Below are 12,097 nucleotides of genomic sequence, written 5' to 3'. Positions count from 1 at the left end.
TCACCATGTTGTTTGGGAATACAGAACACAAAACCAAGCAATGCTGCATACTGTAGCTTAAAAACACTGCTAACTCCATGTTCTGCACTCCATGTTTAAAATATGTGTAGCCTCAGAACCTGTTCAGTTGAGAACAGAAGGGATTTGCACCATATTTTAAGAGTTGACTATTTCATGGGCTGGAAGCCAGAGCACTCAACCAGAAAGGCCTTGTATCTTGTCTTCAATAATGCATGCTGAAAAACCAACAAATGATGGATTTTAACTAACCAGAGCACAGGGGAAGAAGACTTGTAGATAGACCCTGCTTGAGGCAGAGAAAGCTTCAAAGGCACTGCACTGAGCTGTGCTAACTCTGTTTCAAGGAGAAGATGCACATTAGAGCACAGACATTGTCCTCTAAAGCCTTTTGTGTGCATTTCATTTCTTCTGTCAACTCTCTTTTCTGTGACCTAAAGTCTATTGGACTACTTCAGTGAAGAAAACAGTGGTAATAAAAATTTGCAATCAGTTAATTTACATTGAAGTTACCCTTCCTTTCACCTTTCTGGTGATTTTTTATATCCCAGTTGTGTACAAGATGCAACTGAAAAAAGCACAAGGAGATTCACGTGTGTTTAATTGACTCTGCTGTTGCTGTTTGATCACTGAGGAGCAATCACAGAATTAAAGGGTTTGAGGGATGAGGAGATTGCTGATGCTCCATGAAAAAAAAAAAGAGGTTTGCAGAGTTTTTGCTTCAAATATAAGGGCCAAATTCTTACATCCTGACTGGAACAGCAGGCAGATTGCATCCGAATAAGAAAGTTACAGTTTGATTTAAGAGGCGTCACTGCCACAGCTGTTAATCTTGAATGAATAAAACTACCTGTATTAAAACCAGTTGTCTCATTTGATTTATATTTGCTTTTGTTTTACAGGACCATGGGTCACTAGGAATAGCAGCATAGATAGTGGAGAAACAGAAGTTGGCCACAGGGTCACCCAGGAGGTGCCCCCAGGAGTTTTTTGGAGGTCTCAGATCCATATCAGCCAGCCACAGTTCCTGAAGTTCAACATATCCTTAGGGAAGGATGCTCTTTTTGGTGTTTATATAAGAAGAGGACTCCCACCATCACATGCCCAGGTACTTTATCAATGTGTTTGTTGGCTTTAAATGTCAGAATGCAAAACTTAGATCATCTTTGTTGGGTTTATGTTGGAGTTTACAGAATTCAAGTTTTGGGATTTCCTGAATTCCTTCATTTGTCTAACTTGACTGAACCACCCTCATCTTAACATTTTTGAGTTGTTAAAGCAATAAATTTATAAAATAAGAAATTATGTATTTGCTATTCAAATGTGGTGTTAATTCTCTGGTATAATCTTGGTACAAACTGGGATAAAACTATCCAGTTATCTGTGAGACAAAACTGATGAGTTGAAGACCAAAATCTTTGATTAGACTTGAGAGTAAAGGAGTGAGGAGGTTGATTTGGGTTTATTACCTCTGCTTCTAAGAATTTGTGCAGAAGGAGCTTTGGCTGTGCAAAATTCATCAGCTTTCTGTAGTAAGCTGTTTTCCAATGTTCTGTGAGTTACTGCATGGGTGTGTTTGAGTGGTAAGAAATCAGCATCAGCAGTGCACAGCCCAAGGAAGGGAGGATCTGGTCAGTTTTCCATGTTAGCATATGCTGTCCTGAAATTTGATACAAAGGCTGGAGAAATTGGGAAATTGCAGAGGGCTGCTGACTGATTTTCAGTCATTTCCAGCCATGCAGGCAGCGCAAAAATTATATCTTCAGAGAATGTGTTCCAGGGTGGGAGCCTTTCTTCAGAATGTTTTGATTTTGGCTGTAAGGCTTCATTCAGTATGCTGTCTTAAGGGTGAAATTCTGTCTGTGGATCTTCAGCTGTTCCAGTGAGGTCATGGCATAATTCATTGCACATGTCTCAATTCAGAATTTTAGTGCTCACTTACCCTATTCCACCATGAATAAAATGGGAATTTATTTAAGGAAAACAAACAAAAGTATAAATCATTAAATGAAAATTACTTCGGGCAACCAAAGCTCCGAAGCAATCACCAAAGTTTGCTGTAAATACAGGTTAATTTTAATTTTTTGACTAAGACATGAGGGAAGTGTACCTGTATCTTTTACAAGAAATCCAGTTGGAAGTAGTTGGTAGTACAAAATATTTTCTTTTAATTCAGGATGAACTTTATTTTGCAGTATGATCAGATGTATTTGTTCTAGGTTTCATTATGATGCTCTCATCTGAGAAGGCTGTGATCAGGCAGAGGTTTTTTTTTCCTTTGACTCCACCTCACATGGATAGAATAGAAATTTTGTGACCTTTCTGTTAAATTAAATAATGAGAAATATCATCTGTTTCCTGTTGAGCTGGATTCCTCCTCAGGGTACCTGCTTTCCAGTCTTCTGAGGAAGCAATTCTAAACCTCTTCATAAGTGGGGTTAATGAAACACACTGTGTATAAACTCGTATAGATCTGGTCTGAATCTGCAATATGAACCAGCATAAACCTCCCACATTGAGGCAGGGTCCTGGTGCTTGTTAATAGGGTGCTACAGCAGGAGGTTCCTGCTGTAGTTTGCCCAGCAATCAAAATTCAGTCAAGCTGCTACCAAGAGAAATTATTTTAGAATAAGAAATGCAAGCTGTTACAGACCTGAATTAGTGAAAAGAAGCCTTGTTCTGACAGAAAGGAGCACAATACTTTTGTATGAATGAAAACAGTCTGAAGTTGACACCAGACGATATTTTAAAATTGAAATTTAAAATCCTTGTTTTTGTAGGTTAGGGACATGAGCTCTAAAGCAGTGAACAGCTTGACAGTTCATCACTGATCAGTGCTCATATGTCAAGCTGAGTAAAATCCTTTGTGGGAACAAGTCAATAATCAGCAAATTAGGTACATGATTAACCTGAGACAACAAGATGCAGTTCCTGTCTGAGAGCCCTGCTGAGATTTAACCTTCTCAGTATTACTGTTTAGCAAATATTCCAAGTGCCTGGTTTAGTCAGTCAAACTGATGTAGCTGTAAACTTGTCTGGATGCAGTCTGTGTGCTGTGTGCATGGGGAGGGGAGCTCTGAGGAGAGGCCAAAATGCAGTTTTGAGTGGCAAGCAGAGTACAAACAGGAATGCAGAGCTTTTGGGCAAAATCCCTCCAACCTGTGTACTGCTATGCAGAAATCCTATGCAGAAATAAAAAAATGCACATTGCAGGCTTGAATGATCAATAGGAATTTAGCAGAAGAGAGTCATATTAATAGAATTGATAATGTATAGAAAATGAACTGTAAATATCAAATAATGCATGAAGTGACTCTGCAGAGCTTACAGGAGTTGTGGTGTTGCTACATGCTGGTAGCACATTCCAAATGATGCATGAAATGAGGTAACCTGAGAGGAACTTCCCTGGAATGTCTGGAGAAAGCAATGTGTGGGGCTGTATTGTTTTCATTTCCAGCAGCGTGGCTTATACTTATAAATGTTTCATGTCAAAATGAAAACTCTTTACATTCAGACCAGGAAATGGCTTTATTTGAAAAAAAACCTTTGAGAGCAGGGGAGCATCAGTGTTTTCTTGGTTTTTAGCAGTTGCTCAAACACTTTCAGGTGCTCTGAGCACCTCAAGTTGCCTGGTGGCCACGGGGCTGGCCTGAACTGGCTGGATTGTGGAACTCCAAATGTGGGAACAAACCGCTTGGTTGGCTGCCATCGTGGTTGTCAGATGTTTCATGGCTGTGTTTTAATGAATAATTACTGACTGGGTTTTATGAAGAACTAATTTTAGAGCGCTTTGCAAACAAGTTTCCCTGCCATATGTTTTCCTGGCTGCTTTAGATCCTACAGGGCTTTGGCATAAAGGCGAATGCTGGCCGCCACCCCAGGTGTGCTCCCCCTCTCCTGTTGAACATGCATCCCTCATTGAGACAAGAGCTCTAAGAGATCATTCTTTTCAATTCCTAATCTCAAAAAATTCCTAGGCTTTTTGTGGAGGTATGCAAATTGTTTCAAATTTAAGAAAATCCCTGAAGATTATGGCAGTTTTCTGCATTTCCAATCCTGAGCCCTGTGAGCTCCCTCAGCTCCACAGTGGTCACAAGTGGTTCCTTTCCTCTGTGTGTGGCTGGGCTCGGTGGCTTTGTGCAGTGCTGGACTCACAGCCATAGGTGTGGAGCTCCCAAACTGTTCTGCTGGCTCCCCATGGTTACCAGAAAAAGAAAGCCTTTATTAGCCCATGAATAAAATGCATCAGAGGGTAGAGAGCCCTGAATGGAGAAATTATAAAAACAAATTGCTCAGAAAGAACTTAGCATGAAGTTTTAGGTTTGTAAATAAAAGTAAGCAGTAGGATTTCAGTATGCTGGGTAGTAAAAATAAACAAACTCACCAAGAGAGAGAGAATTTGGAATTTGTTTAGCAGTGTAGGCTGGCAAGTCAGTTGCTTATATTGGGCTTTAATCATAGTAAGTACTCCCTGCTGCAAAATTGAACTCCGATGATGTAGTCATTTGGGATTTCTGCTGCATGTTGTTCCTGAGCTGTTTTAGCCATTTTTGTGACTTTCAGTATGAAGCCGTGAACTATAAAGGATCATTAAAAAAGAAAACAAAAAAGCCAAAAGTCAGTGAAACTTCCAAATTACTTCAATGATTTAATTTGGTTTGACATGTCCATTCCCTAATTCATGTGATTTAGTGGCCTCTTCCTTAGCAGTTGTGTGTGTGTGTGTTAGATTAAGGATTCCACAGTTGCTTTTTAATGATCATGAAATTACTTGCCTCCTTTTCCTAGATGGGTTTTCTAATCTATTCATATATGCCAATAAGTAGCTTTAAAGCAAGAGTGATATCTTCAGCACAACATTATGTAAAAGTAATTAATCATGCAAGGGTGGTAAATCAGAAAATCAACAGGGCCATGAAAAGCAAAATGATAATTCAGCCAAGCATGTGAAGAAATCTTATCTGCTTATGAGTTCCCAGTGTCTTCTTGGTGACCCTTCAGTCAGGGATTTTCGATTTTGGGGCACAAATGCCTGGTCCTTACTGACATATTAAGATTAATATACCCAGGGAAGGACCAGCAGATACATTAACTTCCTTCTTTCTTTTTTTTCCCTCAGTCCTGAGAAATCCAAAGAGGGATAAAAATGTATTATTGTTTTCTATATCGCTTTGCACCAGTACTACAGCATTCAGAGTTATCCAGATTCAGTCATTTTGCTTTTGCCTGGCCATTAAATTATATGTCCTGGTTTGATTAAAGAGGGGCAATACCCCTTTTAACTGTACCAAGTTAAAATCACCGTGCCAAGGGACCTGCTCTCACCAGGTCACACCCCATCATCATGAAAAGAGATTGTGCAGCTAAAACTACTTCAAGCAGCTTCAGGCTGAAAACTCTTCCCCTTCGATCTGGCCAACTGCTGAGCCTTCTCTGCTATATGAGGTAGAATCAGCATCAAACAGGGGGAGGCAGAGGAACCTGCCAGCACAAGCAGAGAGGAACAGCGTGTTGCCAGTGAGAAATGTCAGCTTTTATTGCTGCTTCCCCAGTTGACCCTTTGTGAACAATTGTTCTGAAGAGCACAATTTCTTTTTCCCAAGATGTTGCCCAAGTAATAACATTTCCCAAGGAGGTGATGAGTCTGTCCTTAACCTCTGACTGTTAGACAATGGCTTTTAGCAATCTTCCCAAATGCCATTGATTTCAGAGATAGATATATGTGTGTTTGGTACCTCACATATGCTGAAAGTTACTGGCATGCCAGAATTCTCTACATCTCTGGCATGCTTTGCCTGAATTTCACTAATTTATCTGATTTACCTTTCCCCATTTAAATCATATATGGAAAAGGCTCGAGTGGATGGCAATCTGATATTGAGTGAAACTTTTTATTCCACTTCTCTTACTTTGTCCCTCATTTAAGAGCATAGAATCATAGATAGAGTACATAATGCACTCACTGTGATGATAGCTCTCAACATTAGTAGATTTGGGCTCAAATTCCTCCCTGCCATGGATTTGCTTTGTGGAAAGGCTGCAGGTCAGTGTCAGTTCCACAGTTTACCAGCAAGACAATAGTTCTGGCAGACATTTCCCTTTGTTGTAAGGCTGTGAGCATACCAGCTCTGTAATGCTGGTACATAAGAGGTTTTCAGCTGGAAAGGTGAGGTTTTATACCCCAGTTTTGGGTAGATGTGATAGCACTAGAGTGCTAAATTTGTCTGTCTTCCACTAATAGGGAGAATCTTCATTATTTTATCACAAATTGTGAATAATTTACTAGGGCTCACAGTTCTTGAGTGGAATGCAGTGTGAAAGACAATCTGTGTGTCCTTCTCTGGATGTTTATTCTGTTTGGGAGGCAAGGTTACAGATTTCTGTTTAAATTGAAAGTAGGAGAAGGTAGATGTTTTCTCATAGTTGTGGGCACAGCCTGGAAATGCAGAGGGAAATGTAATGAAGCTACTGGCAAGCAAGCACATACTATTACTGTATTTTATTGAACACATGCATCTTTCTTTAGACATGTCTATCTATCTCTATCTACTCCTACACAGATAAATGTGTCTAAAACAAGATGTGTTTTCATAGGGGACTTGTTATACAGCTATCAAAAGATTAGATATATTGGTTTTGGTATTTCTTAAGGGCTTCCCTTAGATAGGGACTATGAGATCTACTCAGTTGAGCTTGAGAGCTCCAGAATCACAGACATTAATGACAGAAAAAAAGCCTATTAGGACAGCTCTCCCAGCTGTTTTGTTATGCAGAGTTATTCCCTGTTGTAGACTAACCAATATTTCTTCCAGTCTTGCTTAATTGTGGCATCTCCACTGGGAGGCTATTTACTGAGCTTAATAGATGGGAAGCTTATCTGACATTCATCTTAAATTTCTTTCTTTCTTTTTTTAGTTTCATGCCATTAATGGTGCCATCGCTCTTATGTTCTAAATAATCACTTGCTCTGTTTGATCCCTTTTCCAAAGATTAATGCAATGTTCTACCTTCTTTGGAAGCCATCCAAACAGAAATTCTCAATTTTCCTTAATATATGTTCAATTCCCTTATTTGTGTTATTCCTTTCCATGCTCCCTCTGGTTTTTGTATCACACTTGCCCTGATTGTTCCTCATACAACCTCAGGTAAGCAACTTTGTGATGTAAAACTTGTGCGGTGTATGTTTATCTGGTCATGAGTTACATTAGACAAACACGTTTCCTGTCTGTGCTATTCCTGTTTCACTTTCTGGGGGCTTCCATTCAACATTATGTCTGGAGTTACACCTCAGATCTGTTCCTGTTTCAAAAAGAATTTATTGCAGGCAATTGATTAGAAAAGGGTGTGGGTCTCCTGAATCTCTGAAAGCTGTGTAGGAACCTAAAATTAATGGGTCAAATAATAGATTTCAAATTGTTTCTCAAAAACCATCCTGTCAGTTTGTACGTTTTATGATCACCTATGCAGAGGAAAGATGCATAATTCTAGGTCACTGTTTAAGAAAGAATAAAAGTCACAGAATCTCTTTGTGTTCCATGGTCAGCTAGTAAATGTTAGTTTCCCATTTCTTCCAGAATACCATTTTATAACAAGGTAGAGGAGAAAATAGAGAGGCAGATTTTTGTATTCAGTTCTGTATTCAGGTCTGTTTGTTTGGGGTTTTGTTTGTGTTCTCTTTTTTTTCCCCCCTTGTTTTTGTTTTTTCCCCCTGCAGTACGATTTCATGGAGCGCTTGGATGGCAAGGAGAAGTGGAGCGTGGTGGAGTCGCCGCGGGAGCGCCGCAGCGTGCAGACCCTGGTGCAGAACGAGGCCGTGTTCGTGCAGTACCTGGACGTGGGCTTGTGGCACCTGGCCTTCTACAACGATGGCAAGGACAAGGAGGTGGTCTCCTTCAGCACAGTCATTTTGGGTAGGTGCTCCCACCAGCTGGGCACTTTTCCTCTCTGTTTATACCCTGCCTTACCCAAAGTTGGAATATTTTCCTGCAGTATTTGGCCTGTTTGTCCTTATGTGATGCTGTGCACTTTTTTCCTCAACACTGCTTTAGCAAAGAATCAGTAATGGGGTGTGCTGACTTTAATTCACTAATTTTTCTCTTAATATTTTAGCATTCCCATAGATCTCGAGTTTACTTTTGGAAAACAAGGCTCAGAAAATTCAGTGTGGTTTGAAGCATTCCCCAGCTAATGTTCCGCTCCCTTATCTCTGTCATTTTGATACTTTTTATTTGCTTCTCTGAAGATGCTTCTTTACACCCAGGTGGTATAGTATCCAACAGGAGAGCTGTTTAATCTTGGTGGAAAGACAGCTCAAGAAAATGATACCTGCAAATGAGATTATTGTTTGCAGCCATCCTAGAGATTAATTGAGCCAGTTAATTAGCTGTACGTTGCTTTACAGCTTACCACTCACCTAGCAGTGAGTCATCTCCTCAACGTGGCGGAAGAACATCCAGCTGCAGTTTTGTTAGAATAGGATTACATTCAGTTCAGAATCAAACTGAGTCTAAATTTTCCAAGCTTTATTAGATTTGTTGTCCTTTGAAGCTCTTAATGAACTTTGCTGACTATCTTTCCACAGAGGGGTAACAAATTCTGAGGTATCCTTTGTGATATTCTGTCCTGGCTGGTGAAGTCTGAAATGGCACTGTGTTGCATAAATCTGTAATTCCTCTTACTTCAGGGAAGGTGTAAAAAGTCAAAATGAGGGTTTAGATTTGATGAAAAATAGTCAGAGGTGTTTTCTAGTCTTGCCGAATTAATATGTAGCTTAGATTTTTTCCTTTTACATTAATATAGCATTCAGTCTGTTTGCCTAAATCCCAAAGGGTGTAGGTGAACAATCAACACTGTCATTAAGTACAAATATAATTGTTTCTGTTACCCTGAATTAAGATGAAAAAATACTTTTCTGTGAATGTTAAAAAATTAGTATATATACGTAGTGGTTCCACAAACTATCAATTACACAAAAAGCTTTTGCATCACTTCTCTAAATTCCTCCCCTGCCAAACTATGACATTATATAATTTTCCCCATATTTTCCATAGAAGGCTTTTTCCACTTCTCTAAAACCAACAATATTTGTGCTCATATCTTGTTTTGCCCCTGTTGTGCTTAGAAAACCTTGGGATATTATAAGCTGCCCTTTACAGGGTTGCCAGGTCAAGGCTATTGCTTTCAGGAGCATCAAAGGTGTAATAGCCAGGTAGGCTACTTGATAGAGCAATGATAGTGATTGAAATGAAATCTGGAGAAAAATATAGTGTTTTATCTGGTTCTACACACCTTGTATCAGATGCTTCATAATGAAAGGCTCTGAGACAGCTGAACATCTCTCTGGTGTGGAAGAGGAGGAAGAATAACAGAAATTATGTGAACTCCTAGACAATACTAAATTCACCATGATTTTGAATACATAGAAAATGCTTTTGTGTGCCATGAAGCAAAATAATGAATAAATCTATAAACAAGCTTCTTCATGAGACAAATTGATATCTTTGAGAATTACGTTTCAATTTTTACTTTCCATTGTTTATATGACTCATTTCAAGAGCCCAAGCTAATGACATATCTTTAAAAATTTGCTTTAGTGTCCTGTAACTGTGAAATTAGATTTAAAGTTCTACTTGAATCATTTTCTTCTTTGCAGTTTTATTTGACAAATAAAAATACTCTCCATAGTTCTGCTAGTTCCAAATCCAAATTCTCTTTTCTGTGTTGTACAGCAGCTTGATTTGGTGCCTGGGGCTGTCAGAACCATTTAGTTTGGAACCACAGGTCCCACAACAACAGAGAATGATAGTGAAGAGTAATATTCCAATTAGATTTTTGTTCCAATAATTCCCTGTTGAAAATATGTTCTGCTGAAATCCAACAGCTTTCAAATTAAAATAATTTTAAGAATTTATTTCAAAAATGGAGTTTTATCTTTAGATTGTTTTTATGCAAAGTAGTGTGTGCCTTATCCAAATGATAACAGAAATTGTGGAAAATAAGTATTTTGGTGCAGCTGAAATGTTATCAGGCTTATGTGTCTACTCTTCTCATATTATTGAGGTCATCAACATTTCAGTCAGTCACTCGAACTCTGATATTAAACTTTGTCCTGTGTTTTACAGAACTCTTCTTCATTCACTTGCACAGCCACCTGCATCTTTTAATTCATTTCTTTAAGGGTCGAGTAGATTTGCCACAGCAAAAGAGCTCCTCTTTATCATGTTCAGCAGATACTTTTGTCAGCTTAATTAATGAGGCTTCAAATGCCTGTAGAAGGAAAAGAAGACACAGTCAGTCCTTGGGATGATCCGTTTCCCATGGCAGGGTGGTTGAGCAAGAACAGTCTCACTGCAAAAGGGAGAGTGTTGATTTTTCTGAGGAAGCATTGTGTTTGCTGCACAACATAAACTCAGCATGGCTGTAGAAGTCTGAAGAGGTCTTGCCTATTTTTGGAGCAGAGGATTTGAGCACTGTCAGAAGACCTTGGGTTCTGATAAAGCCCAGAACTTAATATGTGACTTTAGTGTCACTAGATCTCTACATGTACTCATGCTCTCATGAAACTGTGCATTCTGCCTCACCTGAACCTTGTGCTGCTAATATTGTTAGGAGTTTCACTTCTAAGTATTGAGGACAAATTCAAATGAAGAAAAAAATAAGCAAAATATCTGTAGCCTAAGAAGGAACCAACCAATTAATGTACTTGTGATGCTTCAATTTCAGACTCAGTGCAAGACTGCCCACGTCATTGCCATGGGAATGGCGAGTGTGTCTCAGGTGTCTGCCACTGTTTTCCAGGATATCATGGAGCAGACTGTGCTAAAGGTATCATTTTCCCTATATTTACAAATAACCACAGTGTGTGTCTGTCATCTATTGATCTACAGTGCCTGCTACCTAGAATGGGTCTGAGTTAGGTTGAAATAGGACAATTTGCTTTGTTTATTCTTAGATCTTGAGGAAGTATTGCCGCATTTCCAATGAGCTTGCATAGCTACAGCCTTTTTTTGTGGCAAACGTAGTAGACAGAAATGGCAGAAAATATTTATTTTCTGGAAAAGTGGATGAATTATCAATGCTTTCTGATAATCTGGTCTGCAAGAAAAGACTGATTGTCTTCATTGATAGAGTGTAGTACATACTCTGGCTTGCTTGAGCCTTACTTTTAGTACAAAGCATCTTTCTTGCATATAAAATTACTCTTTGACCAAAGGAACTTTGCCTTTTGTAGGAAAATAGGTAGGACCTGATAAAATCTTAAAATAAACATTTTGTGAAATGTCAATTGTAAATTTTAACAACTAAAACTGGGAAATACACTGCTATCAAGGATTAACTAGAAATCTAAATGACATCTTTGGATTGGCAGTATGTGTTCATTAGGTTTTTCTGAGAGTTTTGGATAGCAGTGGTACGGAAATGATTCATAAAGGACAACCTCTTTAGTTTGTACAGCCAGTAGCAGATGTGTTGTTTAAATTCAGTGGCTTGGTTTTATTGCCCTCTGCTCCTGAGCACACTCAGGACATTTTACAGTTTGCTTCCTTCTTAGTTTGTGTGAGATTTAGGCACACTATCAATAGCATGCTTACAATTATTTTCCATGGGGTTTTTAGGGTTCCAAGGGGGAAAGCCTGGTGTTTGAAAGCTTTTTAAGATTACTTGAAGGGCCTTAGAAATTTGCTCATTTCTTCTTAGATTCCTGATGCAGTCATGGGGAGAGTTCATTGTGCCCCATCTCTGTCACTGCTGTGGCACATCCATGTGTCGATCAAATACTCCTTGAGTAGCTGCCATAGTTGTACTGGAGTGAGTAATTTCTGGGTTTTGTCTCCACACTTGCCTCTTGAAGATGCCCCAGTACAAAAAAAAAAAAAAAAAAAAAGAGAAATAGAGACCCCAAGGGGCTTGAAAAGCTAAGACTGCTATTTTGGCGTTCACCCTGCTCATTTTACAGAACATTCAAGTAGTTGTTTGATTACCTGAGAAATTAAGACAGCTGGTAAATCTGGAGAGGAGATATCTGTATTGCACAAAGTGAATGGTGTGATAATGTGAGCTATAAATACAGACTGACAGC

General features: G+C 39.1%; 1 protein-coding gene across 7 annotated transcripts in view; it reads left to right on the top strand.

The window, feature by feature from the left end:
• TENM2 (teneurin transmembrane protein 2) overlaps positions 1–12,097 on the top strand; it is a 480,673-nt gene that overhangs the window by 365,201 nt on the left and 103,375 nt on the right. For all 7 annotated transcript variants that reach the window (XM_058815456.1, XM_058815455.1, XM_058815450.1 and 4 more), the window contains 3 exons: positions 921–1,126; positions 7,733–7,928; positions 10,741–10,842. In XM_058815456.1, the coding sequence (XP_058671439.1) occupies positions 921–1,126; positions 7,733–7,928; positions 10,741–10,842 (504 nt within the window). The remainder of the gene's footprint in view (positions 1–920; positions 1,127–7,732; positions 7,929–10,740; positions 10,843–12,097) is intronic.

Source organism: Ammospiza caudacuta, chromosome 16, assembly GCF_027887145.1.
Source record: "Ammospiza caudacuta isolate bAmmCau1 chromosome 16, bAmmCau1.pri, whole genome shotgun sequence".
Classification (NCBI taxonomy): Eukaryota; Metazoa; Chordata; class Aves; order Passeriformes; family Passerellidae; genus Ammospiza; species Ammospiza caudacuta.
The sequence above is the reverse complement of the archived record's forward strand: the minus strand, read 5'-3'. Positions and strand labels throughout refer to the sequence as shown.